Below are 24,789 nucleotides of genomic sequence, written 5' to 3'. Positions count from 1 at the left end.
ATTTCAGATAAGGACAGGACTGTATTTACATAGGTTGCACAAAACCACATCAATATGTAGTGTTACAAAACAAACGGTCCTTTCTAAAACTACCTACCAAGTTACTGACAAGTGTTATAAAACAAACCGTCCTTTTGCAAAACTACCTACCAAGTTACTGACAACAGTGTTACAAAACAAACGGTCCTTTCTAAAACTACCTACCAAGTTACTGACAACAGTGCTACAAAACAAACGGTCCTTTCCAAAACTACCTACCAAGTTACTGACAACAGTGTTACAAAACAAACGGTCCTTTTCCAAAACTACCTACCAAGTTACTGACAACAGTGTTACAAAACAAACGGTCCTTTCTAAAACTACCTACCAAGTTACTGACAACAGTGCTACAAAACAAACGGTCCTTTCCAAAACTACCTACCAAGTTACTGACAACAGTGTTACAAAACAAACGGTCCTTTCCAAAACTACCTACCAAGTTACTGACAACAGTGCTACAAAACAAACGGTCCTTTCCAAAACTACCTACCAAGTTACTGACAACAGTGTTACAAAACAAACGGTCCTTTCTAAAACTACCTACCAAGTTACTGACAACAGTGTTACAAAACAAACGGTCCTTTCCAAAACTACCTACCAAGTTACTGACAACAGTGTTACAAAACAAACGGTCCTTTCCAAAACTACCTACCAAGTTACGGACAATACAGATTACAAAACACATTCTCCTTTCCAAAACTACCTACGTAGTACCAGATTGCTGACAATGTCATTCTTTCACTCATGATACAACTCCTCTGAAGTTTGTTGGCAGAGCCTATAGATCTGTTCAAAATGACAGAAAGAATGCCTTTCTCCCTTCCTCTGTTGACGTGCACATCTTGACAAATGTTCGATAACAAAAACGCAATTTTTGTTTTCACTTCTTTTCAGAACTGGAAACAAGTCTGTCAATACAAAATGTATGCAAACACCAACAGCGTACATGTCATTGTGTAGGGTGATGAGGTGGTACAATCTATCCAAGTTCCAACAATGTTATGATGGATTGCCCTGACCAAAAACCTTGCACAAAAGTATAGAGAAGGAAATATTTTTTTCTCACTGTCTGTCTCTGGCTGTCAGTTTGTTTGTTTGTCTGTCTGTCTGTCTGTCTGTCTGTCTGTCTGTCTGTCTGTCTGTTTGTTTGTCTGTGTCCTATGTCTGTCCATCTCTCTGTCTCTGTATCTGTCTGTCTATCTGTCTCTGTCTGGCTCTGCCTACATATGTATGTCCATCTCTGTCCCTGTGTCTGTATGTCTGTCTGTCCATCGCTGTCCCTGTATCTAGATCTATCTGTCTATCTGTCTCTGTCTGGCTCTGCCTACATATGTATGTCCATCTCTGTCCCTGTGTCTGTCTGTCTGTGTGTCTGTCTGTATGTCTATCCATCGCTGTCCCTGTATCTAGATCTATCTATCTGTCTGTTTGTCTGGCTCTGCCTGCAAGTCTACTGCTGTCCCTGTGTTTGTCTGTCTCTCTGTGTCTATCTGTTTGTCTCTATCTCTCATTTTCCACTCTCATCTTTAATGTTACCAAATTACACATCTTATTTGCTGTCTCTTTTATACATGTATACCATTACCTGCACAAAACCTTTAATCACTTGGCAAGAAATATTTTTGTTTCTTCATTTTCAACAGGGAACGGTTCTGCCAATATGATAACAAAGCACGTCATACGGACCACCTCCATTTCTCTTTCTTCATCACAAAGAAGAATTTTCATTTTATCTTTCTGTCTAAAACTGACAACAACTCAATCAATATAGACAATCAGTGAGGTGGACAGTTGCATGAACTAGTTTTGTTTCTTTATCTCCACCTAGTAGCAACTCTGTCTCTAACAAACATTCACTATAACAATAGCCTTTATTTCACTAACTTTAAAGTGGCCATATGGATGAGAATTTGGTATTTATTTTGGATTTTTATTTGATAACACAGCTTCACTAATTTTTTCTACTTGAAAAAATAATGTGAAATAACATATACCAAGTCCATGTTCATAACTCAATACATTGCAAAAAGATGCAAAAAGTGCAAAAAGTTTGTTATTGAACGTACAATAACAAACATTTTACACATTGTTTAATGTTTTGCTGTTTATTGAGTTGTGACTTGGTATATGTTATTTCACATTATTTTTTCAAGTAGAAAAACTTAGTGAAGCTGTTTTATCAAATAAAAATCCAAAATAAATACCAAATTCTCATCCATATGGCCACTTTAATTAAAGATCTCTTCAACAGTGAACACAGTATGTATGTATGTATATTTACCTCATCAAAGAACTGCATGTAGGGCTGTGTATGACTAGGGTACTGTACAATGTATGGTCGGCTCTGTATGGTTACAATAAAGTACTGGACTCCACAAAGTGGATTCCTAGAAGTCACTTCTGTAAATTATAACCACTTCAAGTGACCATAATTTACAAACTAACACATCTCAGTGTAAACACCAGTCTACAACATATTAATCATAAAAGACTCTGGCAAAGTTCAGCCATCCATGTGTTGAGAATAGTGGTCAGTTTGTAGTTTTTGAACTGTATAAAACAGACTCAGCACAAGATTAGTACACCACAGAACACCACATTTCATAGCCACAGCATTACAGTTGTGCTAAAACCATACTAAATGCCAAGACTATTTCTAATAACACCACCACAGAGATTTCATGACCACAGCATTACAGTTGTGCTAAAGACATACTAAATGCCAAGACTATTTCTAATAACACCACAACAAAGATATTTCATGGCCACAGCATTACTGAACCTGAATTCAGTTGTACTAAAGACATACTAAATGCCAAGACTATCTCTAATACCACCACCACACAGAGATTTCATGACCACAGCATTACTAAACCTGAATTTAGTTGTGCTAAAAACCATACTAAATGACAAGACTATTTCTAATAACACCACCACACAGAGATTTCATGGTCACAGCATTACAGTTGTGCTAAAGACATACTAAATGACAAGACTATCTCTAATACCACCACCACACAGAGATTTCATGGCCACAGCATTACTGAACCTGAATTTAGTTGTGCTAGAAACCATACTAAATGACAAGAGCCCATTTCTAATAACATCATCTCAAATACAGACACTTAATGACCACAGCACTACATACAATGTATTGGTTGTACTAAAAATATACATATATATATTCTAGGAGAAGACGAGATCGAGTTACAACTTTTGTATTTTTAACTGTACATACTTACTAACTAATGCATAGTTACGACTATATTGCCATTCATCATGACAACTAACTTGATTCACTGCATTTTTATAGATCCTTCTAACACCTTCTGTTTATTTGTTATGTTGCTATCTTGTGCAGTAGCTGAGTGCTTTAGTGAAGTGCCACTGAAATCCGGCTATACTTACAAGAAATATGGTGCTGATATAAAGCGATTTCATCACCAGGAAGTCTGTTGTACTATCAGAATTCATTGATTTATGATGCTAAATCCTGCACTGTGTTTTCTGCCATGCAGTGTGCCCTCTTATAATAGCATAATTTTGTTGTTGTGAGTCAAAATGATAAAAACTGCTATTTCTTGTGAGTCACCACATAGTAAGATACAGGGGACCACTAAATTTTGGTGTGTCACTAGAAAATTGTGTGCATCAGTGGTGCGTCAAATTGGCTTAGAGGACACACTGCTGCCAAGGTCTTGGGGAACCCTTGTAACAGGTATGGGGATGGGGAAATAGGGTAAAAGTGGCATAAGAAATGTCTCCAGGTGAAGAATAATATTTCCATTGAAGGACTGTATCATAGCAATTTGGTTCACTGCATTTTTATAGTTCTTTATAACACCTTCTGTTTATTTGTTATGTTGCTATCTTCTACAGTAGCTGAGTGCTTTAGTGAAGTGCCATTGAAATCCGGCTATACTTACAAGCAATACGATGTTGACATAAAGCGGTTTTGTCACGATGAAAGTATGTTGTGTTGGTAGAATTTATTGTTTTACGATGTAAACGCTGTGCAGTGTTTTCTGCCAAGGTTGTGAGGAATCCCGGTAACAAGGTGGGGGAAATATGGTAAAATTTGGGTAAGAAAAAAACTCTAGATGAAGAAAATTTTCATCATACTAGCAGTATGTCATGTTTTCACAAGCTATAAATTTCTTATGTATATATATAGCATGGCAGCCTGGGTACAATGTATCTAGCATGGCAGCCTGGGTGGCTAGCTTAGTGGCCTGGGTGGCTAGCATGGCAGCCTGGGTGGCTAGCATGGCAGCCTGGGTGACTAGCATGGCAGCCTGGGTGGCTAGCATGGGGCCTGGTGGCTAGCATGGGGCCTGGGTGGCTAGCATGGCAGCCTGGGTGGCTAGCATAGGGCCTGGGTGGCTAGCATGGGGCCTGGGTGGCTAGCATGGGGGCCTAGGTGACTAGCATGGCAGCCTGAGTGGCTAGCATGGCAGCCTGGGTGGCTAGCATAGGGCCTGGGTGGCGAACTTAGTGGCCTGGGTGACTAGCATAGGGGCCTGGGTGGCTACCATGGGGCTTGGGTGGCTAGCATGGGGGCCTAGGTGACTAGCATGGCAGCCTGGGTGACTAGCATGGCAGCCTGGGTGGCTAGCATGGCAGCCTGGGTGACTAGCATGGCAGCCTGAGTGACTAGCATGGCAGCCTGAGTGACTAGCATGGCAGCCTGGGTGGCTAGCATGGCAGCCTGGGTGACTAGCATGGCAGCCTGAGTGACTAGCATGGCAGCCTGGGTGGCTAGCATGGGGCCTGGGTGGCTAGCATGACTGTGTCACCCTGCTTTCCCCATACTAGGGTGAATACTACCATAATCATGAACGGAAACCAAGAAACAGAAAGGGGGGAAATCGGGTTAAAATTGAATAAATTCCACATATTTAACAACATAATGTTGATTGAGAACTTTACTTAAGTGACTGGCAATGTAGGTATTACCTACTCAATGCACTTAGAACAAATATTAATAGAAACTTAAAATAACAATAATTTCAAAAGGCAATAAAAATTGGGTAAGAAAAAAACTCTAGATGAAGAAAATTTTCATCATACTAGCATATTTTGCTTTTAACAGCCACATTATACTTACTCTTAGGTGTTTTTTTTAAAAATCTACCACTTCTATCCTTAGCTCAAAATCTCGGTCTGTAATTTCACACTTCAAGTCTTCAATGACCATGTACATTTTGTAGAAAGGTATAATTCATTTTAAAATTTCCTGTTCCATTTCATGAATGAATACACAGGGATCGAATTTCTCCCACTCTTTTACAATTTTTTCTAAAACATTAGTAAATACACAAAACTGAATGTACACCACATTTTTTTTTCACATAAAGATGATTGAAAACATGTACATATAACAAACAAAATTGCATTTTCTTCTCGAATTTATATAGATAAATTAAAATCAAGACATTCACGAAAAATATTTAACACAAAAAACTATATGTATACATGTTTTTACAAAGCCAAGCTCTGTTGCTAGGACTCTAATACCATAGCAACAACAATCCAACAAGAACAAATTTCAACACGTTAGCGCCTCTCTTTTACCCAGGATTCTAAAACCTCAAAGGCCTACATTTGTACTATGCATATAAATAGGGGCCATTATGATATCTGTGTGTGACCATGTAACATCCTCACTCAGTGTGCCACCTAATGGTAGCCAAATTTTGTTGTTCTAGGTCAAATTGATAAAAACTGGCATTTCTTATGAGTCACCACATAGTAAGAGATAGGGGAACACCAAATTTTGGTGCATCATTAGAAACTGTGTGCATCAGTGGTGCGTCAAATAGGCTTAGAGGGTACACTCACCACATAGTAAGAGATAGGGGAACACCAAATTTTGGTGCATCACTAGAAACTGTGTGCATCAGTGGTGCGTCAAATTAGCTTAGAGGGTACACTCACCACATAGTAAGAGATAGGGGAACACCAAATTTTGGTACATCAGTGGTGCATGACATTGGCTTAGAGGGCACACTGATGCTCACAGACTCACAGAGTGCCTATGAAACAACCTAGTACCATTCAAGAGAGTATTAGATTACAGATCTTTTACCTCCTAGTGTTGGACTACTGTATTATCAATACACAGCAAAGAAATGTGTCACAGTGGTTGAAAATAGGTGCATATTTATAGTCTAGTTCCTATACAGTATCGTTACGATTTATACCTCTACTCACAGTCTAGTTCCTATACAGTATCGTTACCATTTACATCTCCACTCACAGTCTAGTTCCTATACAGTATCGTTACCATTTACACCTCCACTCACTTAGTCTAGTTCCTATACAATTTATACCTTCACTCACACCAAACTACATATATATCTGGGTCTGTATTCATGAAAATGGTGGCTTGGTACACAATGGAAAGTGTTGAAACACTGACTCTGGATTGAACATTAGCCCATGGTAAATCCCGAAATGTGCACTTTTATTGGGGTACATGTATATAACTTATAAGTGCAATTTAAAACCATACAAGCATTCCCTGACTCTGTATCCAGAGTTATAAACTCCTACCAATTATCAAGGTACAATGTACCTACAATTTCAAAATGTTTCCTACCTCTGTTAACTGGGTACAAACCCTACAATTAGTCTGTCTGTGATATGTATCTACATATGTAAATTTCATCAGGTTTCCTGATGCAATTACCAGTGTTATAAAACATACCAAAGTTATAAAATCCTAATAATTATCAAGGTACAATGTACCTACAATTTCAAAATGTTTCCTACCTCTGTTAACTGGGTACAAACTCTACAATTAGTTTGTCTGTGAAATGTATCTACATATGTAAATTTCATCATGTTTCTTGATGCAATTACCAGTGTTACAAAACCTACCAGAGTTATAAAATCCTAATAATTATCGAGATATCTACAAATTTCAAAACGTTTCCTATATCTACTTCTGTTAATTGAGTACAAACCTTTCAATAATAAAGTCTGGGGTATGTAAATAATGTAACTATATGTCTAAATTTCATCATGTTTCCTGACGCAATTACCAGTGTTACAAAACCTACAATAACTACAGTACATAGATCACAAGCTGTTGATATGTCATATGACCACAAAAACCTTGACGGCATAGAGTTGCCTGAGGCCAACAATATTAACAGTCTAGTCAGAGAGATATCCAATGTCAATAAAACAATTAGTTTGAACAATTTAAAACAAAAACTAATCAATCTGTGATGAAATAAAGCAGATTAATGAAATGTTATGGCATCTAAGATACTTGACTTCTAATAGCTACTCAACTAAACAAATACCCATGCTGATCCATATGTATGCAAATGATATGCAAATTAGTCAGACAACACAACTCTGCTGACTCAGTCAATAACTTCACAGATACCCACTCCAATCCATATGTATGCAAATGATATGCAAATTAGCCAGACATAACACAACTCTATGGTGACTCAATACCAACTGTTGAATACTGTATTTTTCAAGGTAATTTATTTTCAAAGGGAATACACTTTCCCCTGGATATATATATCACTCAAATTCTTTATTTCATACACAACAATATTACAAAATTAATTTCAATAAACTTGCCAAATAATGTGTTATTAACAAAGTACCCTTATACCTTTATGACCTTATAACACCCAATGAGAGCATTCATCAATGCAACACAAAGAGCAAATTCCATATTCCCAAAAAGCCTACTCCCCGATCATTCAGATACAGGGCATCATCCATCATTGCAAATAGTTCAATAATCAAATACCTTCTGCATTCTCAAACTCCTCTCGGTTTTAATATTGTTGCATAATTTTTGTATCTGTCACGTATATTTTTATTTTAAATATGTATTTGTATTTGTTATATTTTGCAATTGAAAAATAACAATATAATGGATGCATTGACGTTTATAAATAAATATATAAATAAATATATAATAAGCAAAAAAAAAAATTTAACGCTAGTATAATAAATTTTAAGTATACATGAATAATAAATTATATGCATTTTATGTGGATATTTTTAACTGTTATATAATTTGCAAATGTTACAATTTCAAATTTGCAATGTTATTAGGCCTAATACAAAAAAAAAATTGTGTGGTTTCGATTACGCTCAATTTTAGAATAGGTGGGGTAGGTAGATATTTACTTTATTTTATTACATTTTTTTTTCATGTGTGAGTGTCTAGTTCATGTTTGCATTGTTTTCCATATGGTCTCTGTGTTATTTATTTCTTCTCATCAGATGTAAATCCATTACAGATTGAAAGAACAGTTTTATATTGTCTTTTTAAGTTGATGTCAGTTTCCACATCCACTATTTCTTGCGAGACTTCACAATTTTTGTGAGTTTATTATTTTTTGCTCCAATAAATAAAAAAATGTTTAGGGTCAGCACAGTGAAAAAATAGGTGGGGTCAGGTAACCAGAACCAAACAACTATTTTTTTTAGGCCTAATAAATTTTCAGTATACATGAATTATAAAATTATGTGCATTTTTATGTGGATAATTTAAAATGTTATATAAAGTGTCCACTTCAAATTTGCAATATATAACCACTTTAAGTTTGCATATATCTAATTTACACAAAAAATATCAACAAATCTCCAGTATTTTTCAACATAAAATGACAACCGTAAACATTATTGAAAAATGCTAACAGTCATCACCAATGTCTCACACATCTTAACACAAAAATTCTCTCCTGAACACAAATATGCAAATGATATGTAAATAGCATGTAAATTAGCCAGACACAACAGAATTTATGAGAGATATGTACTTTCATCACAAGGTGAAAACAGAAAGGTCACTGGGAGAATGTTACCTAATTAATAAATTGTTTTTACATTCCTATAGACAGTGTGTAAAAGTTTAATTTATCTGCCAGATGTATACATGTCTCCCCAGCAGATATATATGTAAATATTATGTAAATTAGCTATACACAACAGAATTGATCAGAGAGAGATATACATTCATCATGATGTGAAAATAGATAGGTCATTATTTTATCAACACGTAGTACCAGATACATTGTGCTACAAATACTATGCAGAAACATTAGCTTGTTTGCTTGATGTATACATCATGCATGTATCAACAGATGTATGTAAATATTATGTAAATATTATGTAAACTACCCAGACACAACAGAATTGATCAGAGAGATTTAAAAAGTTCCTCATGAGGTGAAATCAGAAAGGTCATTTAACGTTACCTTGTTATAAATTTACAAAATACATTCCTAGACATTGTGATACAGGACATTAACAGAGGTTGCAGTCACTTTTTTTCTCTGATGCATCCCTGGGAAGTGTTCCCACCAAAATTAGCATCAAAATCTCATTACAGTGCATCTTTTCCCAATTTGCATGCACACTACATGTACATGTATTTCAGATGTACACTAAATACATTAAGTTACTTGTGATTGCTATATGGAATCCTACAAGATATTGTAGACATCGACGTATAAATATTTTACGACTTGGGGATTAGTTCACTGACTGATTTATACATTATGTTCCTGACAAACTCTGCATACATACAGGACTATAGACTTGTTGCCGGTTCCAAGATGCATTGCACGTCTCTCCATACAACGCTATCTATTGTGTACGCACTAAGGGGTTTGCACGCACTACTCACAGGGGGTGGTTGTCACCTGACCGTACCCTGGGTTCACCTGGAAAATCACTGTGTGTCATTGCTGGCGTTTAGTCTTTGTTCTATAAAATCACTCATAGTCGAAGAAGTCAACATATCTTTTCATCATTTCCTGATGAAAATGTTATTTCAAACGTACTAAAGACAAAACAAGACTAACTGTAACTACATAAGTGACGCCCTCTCTCGCAATGTATCTTGGAACCAGAGTATCAACTATTACATGTATCTCTACTTCTGCTTGCAGTCCTCGATTCAGATGAGATAGTCCGCTGTATTCCTACTCCTTCTTGCAGACAATGTAAGAGTCAAATCCTGACTACATGTAACTTTGTCTGCAAGCAGGAGCAATGTGCCCTCTAGTGACAGCCATATTTTGTTGAAGTGAGTCAAAATGAGAGAAAACTGGGGTGACATCTTGTGAGTGACCACACAGTAAGAAATAGTGGAACACCAAATTTTGGTGAGTCACTCGAAATTGTGTGCATCAGTCAAATTGGCTGAAAGGGCACACTGAGCAGTAGAATTGCTAAATACAGATCAGTGGCCATTGTAGTGCTAAATTAAGACTTATAAACTCAAGGCCACAGTGGCCTGGAGAAAATGCATCATGAATGATATGGAGCTAATCTTTATAGTATTAGCGTTTTCTTTGTTAAATTTTTGACTTTGAATATTTACTATAATCTGAACTCAATCAGAGTTTTTGTTAGTCTAGTTCCTATACACTTAGCATTACCATTCATACCTCCATTCACCTGGAAACCACATTGGCATCCAGACTTTAAGCAGTTAAAATCTCTCTGAGTTCCCTTGGCATTTTAGCAGGGTTCCCCAACCAAATTATAGTACCTGGTATGGAAGCTTTGCAAATTTTACTGGATTCCCCTCCTCTCCTTGGGGTTCCCTGACCTTACTAAAAATACTCTTTCTCTTAAGGCGGTATTGTTTGTACACAAGGAAGTAGGGGTTGGGCAAACACATATCACTGTTCAATCTGATTAAAATCTGATGTGGTGAAAGCGGCTAGATGTCTTTATTTCCTTCTCTTTCCATTATTTTGTGTCATTGGTTTTGTTCTGGGTGATGGCCGGCCACCTTCCCACATCTGACCACATGTGTAATAGAAAATCCTCTTTGAATCTCAAGGATCTTGAAAGGTTTCTTCGACAAATCAGCAAGCTTTTCTTAAAATCATTCAGAGAGACTGTGCCACAACTGACAGGTCGCATGTCAACACAATCCTCAGTGTGTACATTTGTTTGTTGTTGTTTTTTCAATTACTCCAGTGTGTGTAGTTGCCAACATAACGCTCATCCTGATTGACAACTCAATTCTATTACACAGGATCAGATGTGGGCAGGTTGCAATCACTCAGAACAAAAGAAACGGCACAAAACGATGGAAATACGAGGTAAATAAAGACATCTAGCTGCTTTCACCACATCAGATTTTAATCAGATTGATTACTGTCAAGTTCTATTTACCATGTACTAACTAAGGTAGACCTTAAAGTGTGCAAGTGTGACCTCTAAATTCAAAGCCACTATCTGGCCTAGAAAGAACGCACACATACTATGTACATGTACATGTACATGTAATGTTATAGAAGATATGCATCAACATTACCATTATACTAGAATAGTTTATTTGAGATCATATGCAAGTATTTTCACTTGAGTGAAAAGCTTGTAAACTCAGCTTGTGCCTCTTTAGCCCCTATCCCATAATACTTGTCAGCTTTGCATTGCTGAAAACAAGACTTCTGTAAATGAGTACCTGGGAAAACGATCTCTCTACGGGTGACTGCATATACAGTACATACTATCGTACCTTCCAGTCTATTTTCAATTTTTCTACTACAATTGTCAAATCTGACCTTTGACCTTGTTTTCCTTCTAATTCAGTACACCTTGTCTACAAAGAATAAATATTTGTCGACACAATCATAGAGAATGTCAAGATGTGTCATGTCTGACCTTTGACCTGTCATCAAATCTGACCTCTGACCTTGTCTTCCTTGGTATACTCAGATCCTACCCTGTCCAGGAAAGTATCAATACACTACGCAATCACTGAGAATGTCAAGATGTGTCATGTCTGACCTTTGACCTGTCATCAAATCTGATCTGCAAGACCTTGTTTTCCTCACAATCAGTTCCTACTTTGTCAACAGTGCATCAATACACTACTACAATCACTGAGAATGTAAAGATGTGTTGTGACAGACCTCCGACCTCTGACCTTTTCTATTTGTCTTCTTCCTTATCACACAAACCCTAGACACATCAATATTTGATTAGCATCCATCAATCAGGAAGTAAATATGTGTTTCATGCATGACCTTTGTTCAGGGTCACTGAACAACTTTCTTAATGCCAAATAAGAACACTATTTTCTTGAAGACAAACTGGGCAAAAACATATTCTCTTCTGAAGTCATTTATTCTAATGATTACAAACTTATAATTCGTTGTTTTTGAAAACAGTTCATTAAAATCTAATCTAACAATATTCTGATTTTTATATTCTATTCTAGAGCCATGCTGAAAACTAGTTCTAATTCTATACAGATCTATAGTGGTTGGATGGTTGACCGATTTACATGTATTGCCTGACACAAAAAAATAAGGAAAATAGAACTAAAATTTAAGGAAAAATGCAAACTATCTATTTCATTTCCTGGAAGGAAATATGAGCTCATGAGGAAAAGTTCCTTTTCAAGGGTCTTTATATTTGCAGTTAGATTTAAGAAGAAGGTGGAATGGCATTCCTTTAAGCCAATAGGAACTTGCAAACCCGCCATGTTGAATGTTGCATCATGGGAAATGTGATTATAAATACTAATCAAATAGTATTGTAAACAATATTGTTACATTGTTTTTAACCACAAATGACCAATTCATAGTCACCCTGACCACTGTGGGAGATTTATTAGTAGCTCCTGATTAGGTATTACAGATAATCCCATAGTCCTTTGCGTCTGAGCATGCTCAGTCTGGATTGTAAGTTCCCTATTTTATGCACCACTGACGCACACAATTTCTGATGACGTACCAAAACTCTTACTACGTGGTGACTCACAAGAAATGCAACTTTCTATCATTTTGACCGACAACAACAAAATTTGGCTATCATTAGAGCGCAAACTGGTACAAACACTGTCATAATCTTATTCAGTGCAATGGTTTTGACAGTAAAAAATGCACAAAATCACTTCTATGAATTTCGGTGACATGTTGATTAACAATCTACATACACGATTAATAAAGTCACCACCTGTGTAAACATGATATTTCTACTATTACGACAGACGTCAAGTAGTGTACAGTGATATTTTTCATGATTATAATTTATATTTTTCATTTCCGGATCGTTAAATTTCTATGAGTATGGCACGTCTATTTTGATTTGTTTCCCTTAGGGTTGAAGTGTGCTCACAAAAGTAACAATGTACAGATTACATGTAGTCCTTATAATCAATCCACGAATACATATCCCATAATATTCTTTCCCTGACTGAAGTTAATTTGTCTGAGAAGATTATAACTTTCTGTTATCATTTGTTTCATGCCTTTAGACTTGAACTGTGCTCACAAAAGTAACACTGATACTGTACAGATTTCATGTGTTGGTGTGGTTACGTACAAATATGCATAATAATGCAACAACATTTAATTTGTGCAGTTTAGAGGAAGCAATGCGTCCAACGTACATAACGAAAATATGAAATGCATCAAAATTGGGTCAATGCAAAAATTTTGACATCCTCAGCGTATGACATACTCAATGAAAAAATATCACCGCTAATAATTGATGAGTATTTTCATAACATTCTTTCTCAGCTGGTGATGTACAGTTTTTGACGAGATTATCATGTTCTATACTTGTTTGTTTCATTTACTGTAAGGCTTCTCGACTACTGACAAAGATAACCTTGACAAAATTTGACATGTACATGTATCTTTCTGAATAGAAATAATCTGACAAGGTATGAAAAGTAAAATATTGACAACATTTGCAGTGTGATCTCTAATGATAGCCATATTTTGTTGTTGTGAGTCAAATTGATAAAAACTGGCATTTCTTGAGAGTCACTACATAGTAAGAGATACGGGAACACCAAATTTTGGTGCATCACTAGAAATTGTGTGCATTAGTGCCGCGTCACATTGACTTAGAGGGCACAATGTTCCACAGATATCATTGAACGTGTGACAACAACAGGAATATTTGTCACTTTATTGCATATACAATTGTATGTAGCACAGTGTTGCTGAGAATATCATGTTTACGCTAACCCTCATGCCATCACACCACCAGCAATATGATAAAATGTGGAATTTGTTTTGATATTTTGACATGATTCACACCGGTACAAAATTTCATGACATGATAAAATGTTGAATTATTTTTTGATATTTTGGCATGATTCACAACGTTCGGTACAAAATTTCATGACATCTAACCCTTGAATCATCACACCACCAGCAATAAGATTAAATGTTGAATTATACATGTATAATATCGGAACCTGTAGATTTTATCAGATTTTCTCATCTTTGCAATGAATATTCTAAAAACAAGTTAGAAGTCGGATATTTTACAGTGATTCATAACAGTTCAAATCTCTATCTGACCCTCACATAACCACACCACCAGCACCATGACAGCCAAATTTTGTTGTTGTGGGTCAGTAAGATAAAAACTGGCATTTCTTGTGAGTCACCACATAGTAAGAGATAAGGGAACAACAACTTTTGGTGCGTCACTATAGAAATTGTGTGCGTCAGTGGCGCGTCAAATTGGCCTAGAGGGCACACTCACCACCAGCAACATGAGAAAATATTAAATAATACATGTTCATTTATATATCAAAAACAGTAAATTTTGCAATATTTCCTCTCCTTTGTTATGAGTGATCTAAAAACAAAACAGTCATATATCATGAAAGGTTCTACTTTCTGTAAAAGAAAAAGAAAAAGAAAAAAAAAGAAGCATATTGGACCTTTGTTCATCTCTATTACATTGTAGTTCTTTCAGTTACAGAGACACTATACAATCTGATCAAATATCACCATATGTGTTTTTACCAGTTATCATTTTTGAATAATAATTAACCAAAACAGACATACGGTGACAGTTGTTGGTATATGTTTCACTGAGTTAATTAATGGCGCTAAAGTGAAAGAAGTTTACTATAGTGTAGTCTAGTTCCTGACGGACCATATTCCGTACGACATTATCTTCATACTATACCATCTAGTCAATCCCGTTACTCAAGGCGTTCATTGAGGTTCAACTCCATAGTGGTCGAAGCGTGAACGGCACATGTCAGTAGTAATCCATCACAAATTGACAGACTGTTATCATCGTTCTCATGTTTCTAGGACTGATATGATATGCAAATGTCCAACCAGGACTACACCTCCAGTCTGTTTAAACTAAAATCATGTGGGGGATGCGACGACGTCATCATGTTTATATGAACACTGTTGGGGAGCACAGAATTCTGTGCGAGAGTAACAGGATTGACTAGACAGTATAGTATGAAGATAACATAGTGCGGAATACGGTCCGTCAGGAACTAGACTAACTATACTGTGGAAGTGTACATCATGTATACATATGCAGTCTCTGAACTCTCACAGACAGACATACATGTACACAAACAGACACAGACAGCCATTTTTTAATCCCCAACAAAACGTCTGGTCTATCACTCGATGGCATACTAGTAAATCTGTACACAATGTGTCACGAAAAAACAACAACACTTTTTGTCAGTTTTACACGTAACAAAAATGTTTTGTTTTTCACCACATGTAGAGGGCATGCTACTAAACTTTACTACATGTAGTAAATTGTACACCAACGCTACATGTAATACAATGTCTGTATACAGGTTAAATGCATGCATCGATCGATCAACGATGATCAACCCGGATGAAAGGACATGACCAACCCCGATAACATATCTGTTGATTTACACTTCCATGCTATAATTAATGAGTATATGTATACTCTAGTATTGATCTATACAATGCTATTTGGTCCATCACTGTAACATAGCTGACACGAGAGTTTGCATCCATGGTTGCCATATCACTGCTTATCAAATAACAAAGTGATAATGTGAACAACAAAACGAAAGCACACTTAGTGACTGGTACAGGTTATAAAATATTATTCCAAGTATCAATATCAAATTTGTACACAAGAATTATTTCAAAATTTATCATAATGAAATGAAATCGGACTTATTTTACTATAAGTGTAATGAAGTTTGAAACCTGAAAATGATATAAACTCCACCTCTGTCTCCTCATACACATGTACAATACCATTTATTCTGTACACACACGCAGTATGTCCTCTACGCCAATTTGACACACTACTGACGCACACAACTGCTAGTGACGCACCAAAATCAGTTGTTCCACTATCTCGTACTATGTGGTGGACTCACAAGAAATGCCAATTTTTATCATTTTGACTCACAACAACAAAATTTGGCTATCATTAGAGGGCACATTGACACAGGAGTTTGTATGTACTACTCAGGGGGAATGGCAGGCAGCTGACCATACCCAATGTTTACCACCTCCACTGTCCTTGATGGGGTGTAGTTAGTACATTTTTGTATGTTATTTCAAATGAAATAACGAGAAAACAGGCATAAACGCAGTCTCACTGCCAGACTCGTGACTATCGTCCCTAATCTATGTATGTATGCCAAGCGACTTAGACGCAAGAGTCCCTCACTTCTCGCGGCTTCGCCACTAAGCACACACTTTGTGCGCCTTACAAAGCTAAGGGATGATAGTCACGAGTCTGGCAGCGAGACTATAGTGTAAATGTGACAATCTAGGCTAATTTAATTAATCTTATGCAATGCATTGACCAACCAGAAAATCAACTATTGAAATTATTTTAGTGCCACTTTTAAAACATTTGAAGAGAATGAATATATGACAACAATAGTGAAGAATATATTGCTCATGGTTCCAAGAATCAATAGGACAGTACAATATAATTATTTAGGAAAGATAAATTCTGATGTTTCGATTCATCGACTATGCCATGCCCCTTGATCATACAACAATATAATAACAACAAAAGTATTACTCAAAATGATTTTACAAAAATGTACACGTACTTCTTATTAACTTTCACAATATTATACAAAACAAATCATTATAGTAAATTCTGATGTTTCGATTCGTGTACTTCAACCCTTGATCATGCAAAGATATAATAATAACGAAAGTATACTCAAAAAATTTACAAGAATGTACACGTATTTTGTATTAAATTTCACAATATTATACAGAAATAAATCATTTCACTATCAGTTTTACGACACATGAAACTAATTGTATTTTTGCAAACAGCCTTTACTTCTCCTTTTGACAAATAGCTCTCAATCCTTTTACGACAAGATTTTCTAAATAAAGAATTATTATTCTTTTCATAAAACCAACTAACATTATCAAGATTTCTTAATAAAACTGAAAGCACATCGTAAATAAAACATGTCGTGCGACAGTTGTGCAATGTACCAATGTATTTTAGTGTGTTAACAAGACAGCAAATTAGGCCAAAAAAAAAATGTTTGGTTGCAGTTACCCGACCCTACCCTAAACTTTTTTTGACCTATTCAAGAAAGAAATAATAAAATTGCAAAAATTGTGACGTCTCAGTAATCTAGTAATCTAGATACAATGTTTAGTAGTCTATGTTCCCTGGACTACTGCTAATTTGGTAGTCTAGATACAATGTTTAGAAGTCTATGTGTCCTGGACTACTGCTAATTTGGTAGTCTAGATACAACGTTTAGTAGTCTATGTACCCTGGACTACTGCTAATTTAGTAATCTATATACAATGTTTAGTCTATGTCCTGGACTACTGCTAATTTCGTAGTCTAGATACAATGTTTAGTAGTCTATGTTCCCTGGACTACTGCTAAATTGGTAGTCTAAATACGTTTAGTAGTCTATGTACCCTGGACTACTGCTAATTTGGTAGTCTAGATATAATGTTTAGTAGTCTAGGTGCCTTGAAATAAATAGTCCAGACTCCTTGCTCTGTGTATACATTGCACAATATATGTTCTCCTAGATTGTACATTTATATATGGTCTGTACTGGTTACACTGTAAATGTAGGTGTGGCTACTATTCTTTGATCACTTTCTCCTTTTATAGAGGATCAACTATAGAATTGACAATATTTGCAGACAAGGTCAATCCATTCAACTGTCCACAGACATTGTTAGCTCTCCTTACAACAACCCTTGCAGCAGTTGTCAACAGATGCCAATGATCAGAACATTTTTATCAGTAGTGGAAAATACCAAAACTGGCTTTGATAGTGTCGAAAAGACTTCTCCTTACCACCTTATCAACTTGACATACATTTACATCAAAATAACAACATGGGGTGACCCAGCATCACAATCACTGGCTGTTATTTATAAACATTACCGGTATGTCAATTTGATAGGGTGATAAGGTATAACAAAAAAATAATTGTTTGTTTCTGGTTACCCGACCCCACCTAGTTTTCACTACCAACCCTGAACTTTTGTTATGTATTCGAGAAAAAAAAAATAAAATCACAAAAAAGTGAAGTCTCGCGAGAAGTAGTGGATGCGGAAACTGATATCAACTTAAAAAGACAATATAAAACTGTTCTTCCAATCTGTAATGGCTGTACATCTGATAGGAAGAAATAAATAACACAGAGACCATTTGGAAAACAATGGAAAACCTGAACTTCATGTAGACACTCACACATGAAAAAAATATATAATAAAATAAAATAAAATAAAAATCTACCTACCCCACCTATTCTAAAATTGAGTGTAACCGGAACAACAAAAATTTTTTATTAGGCCTAAGGAGAGGACTTTTCGGTATCTTCAAAGCCAGTTTTATTTGTCCAAGACTAGTAAAATGACGTTTTGATCAGTGGCATCTTTAGAAACTACTGCAATGGACGTCAGGGTTCCTTACCAGTGTTTTTGTTAAGGGCGGTAGGCAGCTAAAATTTACCTGAGTTCCCCAGTCATTTTACCAGGGTTCCCTACCAGTGTTTTTGTTAAGGGTGGTAAGCAGGTAAAATCTACCTGAGTTCCCTACTAATTTTACCAGGGATCCCTACCAAAATTATGGTATAAGTTATTGGAAAGTATGCCAGTTTTACCTTTTTGTTACCGGGGTTCCCCAACCTTAGCAAAAATACCATTAACAAACAAACACTATTAAATGCTCTCCTGGGAAGACAATTGGTAAATACCAAAATTAATAACAAAAGAAACCATTGTTAATTAGAACAAAATAAATCATTATGTTAATTAGAACAAAAGAAATCATTGTTATGTCAATTATTTTTTCTACAATTGATAAGAAATTCTTGAGTGGAAAGTTTTATCCTGTTTTATTCCATGAAGGCCTACAGCAGTCTATAAATTGTACAGTACATCCCATTATTCCACAGAGGCCTGCAATTCATCAATTTTTTACTGTGACACTGTCTATCAGGTCATTATGGAATCTACTTTGAAGTTCAAGGCAAGTTCACAATAGACGTGAAATGGATTATTCATCAGTTACTGTCAATGTAACCTGGCCAAGGATAAAGAAAATAAGAATGCCTTTGTTATGGTACATGTACATGTAGGTAGGGTGAATCTATTTAGGCACCAGTGTGCCCTCGAACAATGGCCAAATTTTGTTGTTGTGAGTCAAAAATGAGAAAAAACTGTCATTTCTTGTGAGTCACCACATAGTAAGAGATAGGGGAACACCAAATTTGGGTGCGTTACTAGAAATTGCCTGCGCCAGTGGCGTGTCAAATTGGCTTAGAGGGCACACTGCGAGGCAACTACAAACGTACCACAATTGACTGGGGTTTACCTCACTCTGTTAACTCTGTGTCCTACCCAAAACCCAAAAATTATTGACAAGGTATAGCAAACAAAATAACCCACCTCCTCCCCTCTGATACCATGGTTTCTCACTAAAATTATTGTACAAGGTATGGCAATGAACACAAACCCCCACCCCTCTGTTACCATGGTTTCTCACTAAATTATTGTACAAGGTATGGCAATGAACACAACCCCCAACCATTCCCCGCTAACCTGTTACCTTGTTTCCTCATCACGATCATTGTACAAGGTCTGTACTAAAATCAATGCATCCCACTGACTCGTTTGTCTGTTGCCATGGTTCCCACTAAAATTATGGTACAAGGTATGGAAATCTAAGCACGTTTTACTATACTCTTCCTACTCTGTTACCATGGTTCCAAACCCTTAGCAACAAAAATACTGAATAAAATGAAGATACCATAGGTAATTATAATGCAAAGTACATACAAAACATACTGACATCAACAGACCCAAAGAATTTGTTCAGATCAAGTTCATAATGGCTGTCGCAAGGTTAGGGTTAAAAGCAGTAAGTCCTGAAAAAAAAGCCAATTTGATGTGCCACTGGCGCACACAATTTCTAGTTACACACCAAAATTTGGTGTTCCCCTATCTCTTACTACATGTATGTGGTGACTCACAAGAAATGCCAGTTTTTATCATTTTGACTCGCAACAACAAAAATTTGGCTACCATTAGAGGGTACACTGGTTAAAAGACCATAGAATCAACCTTCAATAATAAATTCTGTGCATTTTTTTACAAGAAACTAAAAACCTGGAAATTTTCGCTGCAGACTTATTTTCACTTATTTCGCTAGAAACAAAATTGCAAAGTTGCATAGAGACTAAAATGCCTTCTTGTACATAAACACAATGTACCAGTCTGGTAATTAGTAAAGATAAGTAGTGACTAAAATACCTTCTTGTACAATAGCCACAATATACCAGTATGATTATTAGTTAAACTAAGTAGTGACTAAAATACCTTTTAGAAAATGAAAACAATGTACCAGTCTGGTAAATAATAAACATTTGTCTTTGAGAACAAGGTACAGACTGTAAAATCACAAAATTTTCTAGTGACAAAAATATCTGGGTTTGCAGTATACTGTACCCCACTACATTTCAATGATTAAGTTACACATATTATATCAAGTGACATCTATCAACCTCTGCCTTGATTTTATAAGAAGGACTTCATTTTATCACCATCATCCACATCAATGCCTAACTGAATGCCTTGGTACAAATACTGAGTAAATATTTTAACATAAAATTATGTAAGTCTTAAGTCCTACAGACTTCTCCACTGCAGTAAAATTATGCAAATCCAACACGATCATATTCTCGCAAACCAGAGCTGTTATTTATTCCGCCATACTGTGATGCTGTTGTTTACAATAATACACGGTCACATTAAAATACGTATTGTTCAATCAAAGTTCAGTTTCCTAGCTACAAGGGCATTGCATAAATATTAGGCATCCTAAATGATAACCACACACATATACACACACATATACACACACACACACTCACATGCACATGTACACACACACACACACACTCACATGCACACACATACATTGTATACACACATGCACACGTACATACACATACATTGTACACACATATACATACATACATACATACATACATACATACATACATACATACATACATACATACATACATACATACATACATACATACATACATACATACATTGTACACACACACACATATACACACTCACATGCACATTTTTTAGGCCTTATACCTTAGAACACTAGGACATGGACTTTGGCAAAAGAATTGTTACCACAGTTACAGTGTATATCATTACAATCACATTTCTCTTGCACTAAGTCTGTCACAATAGCTCTGACTCAGAATCAAATGCACAACAACTTATTACACACACTGTTCCCACCCCCCACCCCATTCACTTCCCTGGTTTTCCTTAACCTAATCAAATATTCAATGTGGAGATTTTTATCATAATGATAAAACCCAACTTGCTACATTACACCTCCTAGCATTTAGACCAGAGAAGAATTTCACCACACCCTGAATGAACTAGTTAGTTTCCTTTCTTATAATTTATGTTCAACGCTTCTAGTTCAAGGACACTTTCAAACTGACCAATGCCAACAGAATAACAGAAAGGGTCTTTTGACTTGCGGGTCATTCATATATGATGCAAGCAGCATTTTTTAAGTTCTCTGTCCAACAAACATTACATACACAACGCAACTTCACATACTACTGTGGATCAAAGATTAACTGAATTAATGTCTGTTATTTTTTTACTTCCTGCTAATGTGTTTGTGTGCTTTAAATATGACAGGGTATGACAACTAAGCAAAACAATTCAAGGATACACACAATGAGAAAACCAGTAGCAGCAGCCGTTTTTTGTCTGGAAAAAATACCATTCACTATGGTTCATCCAAGATCAATTAGTAACTGTATTGTGTCAATACCAAAATATCAGCAACTATTGTTCAATACAGTGTGCTATATAAAAATACAGGACATTTGTTTTCAAAACATAACGTGTACTCTTCAACAGTTAATTACATTTGTCGATCAAAGTTATTTTTCATAGAGTGTTGCAGTACGTTCAGTTTGAGTATGTAACGAATATATATGAACAGTGTAGAAATAGAACTTGTGAAGATAGAAAGGGGTCAGAGGGGCCAACTTTCAAGTTCAGTTTATGTCCCGGTTACCGAGCTAAGGACTACGGAAGCGGTAGTATCCCGTAGATGGGCGTGGTGCGCCTGATAATTTTGAAGGAATGCATGATAGAGTGTGATCATACACGGATATATCGCACGCCTCCATGCCAACTGTATAGTGAAAGTAATACGAAACCATGAAGCAAGGCGGTAAGCATAGGAGGTCATGTGTTGAACCGTCGATGACCCAAACCCACTCATTGATTATCCGACGCTAATTAAAACGCCGTCAATATTCTTGACTTTCACTCATTTATTGACAAAAATACAAATGCGTTGAATTGAAATCGGTAAATTATAGCTCGGCGGATCATTCACGAATTCGTCGGCACTTTCTACGTGCATGTCAAAACTGACAGACAGCCTGGGCGCGGTTCACTCATGCTGCATGTCATTACACACATGTCCGTGTTTCGGGATTTCCTGCGATATTTGTACATTTATAAATCACTATGATCGACCGATTACCGTACATTAGATGTTAAAACAATTATGTGATATTTAAATATATTAAATGTTTGATTATGTAAAAAATTACGAATTTTATATTGTAGGTTGGTAATGAAATCGGTTCCTAAGCAGAACAAGATGGCGGTCCATAGCATCGATGGAGTCGCTGCCCGGCAATATCTAGGCGGAAACAGTCCTAAAATCGAGCACATTTTATCATGGAAAAAACTAAACATTTACCTGAGGGGACTTCTCTCCTCCATGAGACATTTATGAACTGCACATATGGCCTTACATGAGCAAAAACTACGGGATATCCACGTTGAGAGACTGCAATTTTTCCAACCAAATTCACTGCATACAAATTACGAATAAAAATAATTTGGGAATATAGTGTCACGTGCCTTTTTTGATCAGCAATGATTGGTCGAAATCTTATTAGCATGGTATTAATTATTCATAAGGAGGTCACGCTGGGGTCAAACAGAGGCTCGTGCAAGGAATTCCTTTCAAGCCGTGAATCGATCGTCCTGTACGTGAAAAGTTCCACGCTCCATTTTCGCCAGCGGTGGTTTATTGATCATTTTTTCACATCTTTATGAAGAAATTAATAACAGAAGAGGGTACATTCTGTGCAAACACTCAAAACTTGTTTCGCATGACCTAATATGCGACTACTAAAGATGACCAGAGAACAAAGTTTCCGTCAATTCGCCTTTATTTGTTTACGTTTTATTTGGCCCTGTTGATATGACGATGGGTAAACAGGTGAACGGAACACGCAACGATCTTATCCGTTTGTTGCAATCGAAATACCGATGTGTACCATGCCGGTAGAGCGCCGACTGGGACGATATTTGCACTGTTAGATCAAAATTCATGCATGACCAAAACAGAATGTCGCAGAAATCGTCGAATGACAAGCAATGTTCGTAGTGAACAGGTGTTTTACACCGTTCAAGTCGGTCGCCAAGGTCATTGTTTACTAGTTACCTGAGCTAAAAGGTCATCGTCTGGTCTGGGTCACAGTCCACTACTACAATCAATTGTCTACAGCATTTATTTGTAATTGACGTTAACGCTAACATATCAAACCCATAAGTAGTTCGATATCAAACCGCTATCATTTATCTAAGCTTTTATCTGATGCCATTACCAGAATTAAACTTTAAAACATTTAGCCTGGCGGTCAAAAAATGTGTAAGTTTGTTTTTCGGTGGTGTGTGTAAATAAACTACTACCCAACCAAGCACGAATTCATCAATCGCTGAGTCACGAATGGCCAAATAAAAAAAGTGTGTATTACCGAAAAGTTGACCTTAGACATTTGTTTTCAACAAGGTAAAAGTGGTGAAAAGTACTTCTATTTCTGAGTGATGCCTTTTACATTTTTCTCAAAGTTTAATAATTTATACAGTACAGTCTGCTCACATTATATTGTTTTCATTTACATCTTTTATGCCTCCTTGAGAGTCAAGCTATCAAAGAAGTTTTGCGACCAAGGAGTCGAGTATCTTGTCTTGGCGTTGTTCAAAGCAATTTCTCAACAACAACAACAACAACAACAACAACAACAACAACAACAACAACAACAACACGAACAATAACAACAACAAATAAAATAGTTAAAAAATCCGACCTACCTACCCTGTTTACTGAAGTCGTGTTATCGGAAACAAACGTTTTTGTTTTTTGCCTAATCATGTTTTCAAATAGTTTTCACAGCTGAACCAAACCATTACGTTTTTTTAATCATGAGATCGTGTCCAGTAATACAATTTTACGAGCGTCTGAAATTTTTTAAGTTAGTATCCATGTATGTTTTCAAGCGCTCTTCGAACTCCTTTTCTCACTTTTACCCATATCGTCGCAAAGCACGACCGTTTTACGGTACCGTTCTTAACGAGCTGGTCCCGACTGGAGAATTCG

The 24,789-nt window shown here is 36.3% G+C and overlaps 1 protein-coding gene across 2 annotated transcripts in view; it reads right to left on the bottom strand.

The window, feature by feature from the left end:
• The window catches only part of LOC144449877 (selenocysteine insertion sequence-binding protein 2-like), a 61,865-nt gene extending 38,648 nt beyond the window's left edge, over positions 1-23,217 (bottom strand). For both annotated transcript variants that reach the window (XM_078140422.1, XM_078140423.1), the window contains exon 1: positions 23,101-23,217. In XM_078140422.1, coding sequence (XP_077996548.1) covers positions 23,101-23,130 — 30 coding nt within the window. In that variant the 5' untranslated portion in view covers positions 23,131-23,217. The remainder of the gene's footprint in view (positions 1-23,100) is intronic.
• Positions 23,218-24,789: the final 1,572 nt, after the last annotated feature.

The sequence above is a fragment of the Glandiceps talaboti genome, chromosome 19 (assembly GCF_964340395.1).
Source record: "Glandiceps talaboti chromosome 19, keGlaTala1.1, whole genome shotgun sequence".
Classification (NCBI taxonomy): domain Eukaryota; kingdom Metazoa; phylum Hemichordata; class Enteropneusta; family Spengelidae; genus Glandiceps; species Glandiceps talaboti.
This window is presented reverse-complemented; position numbering and strand designations above follow the sequence as displayed.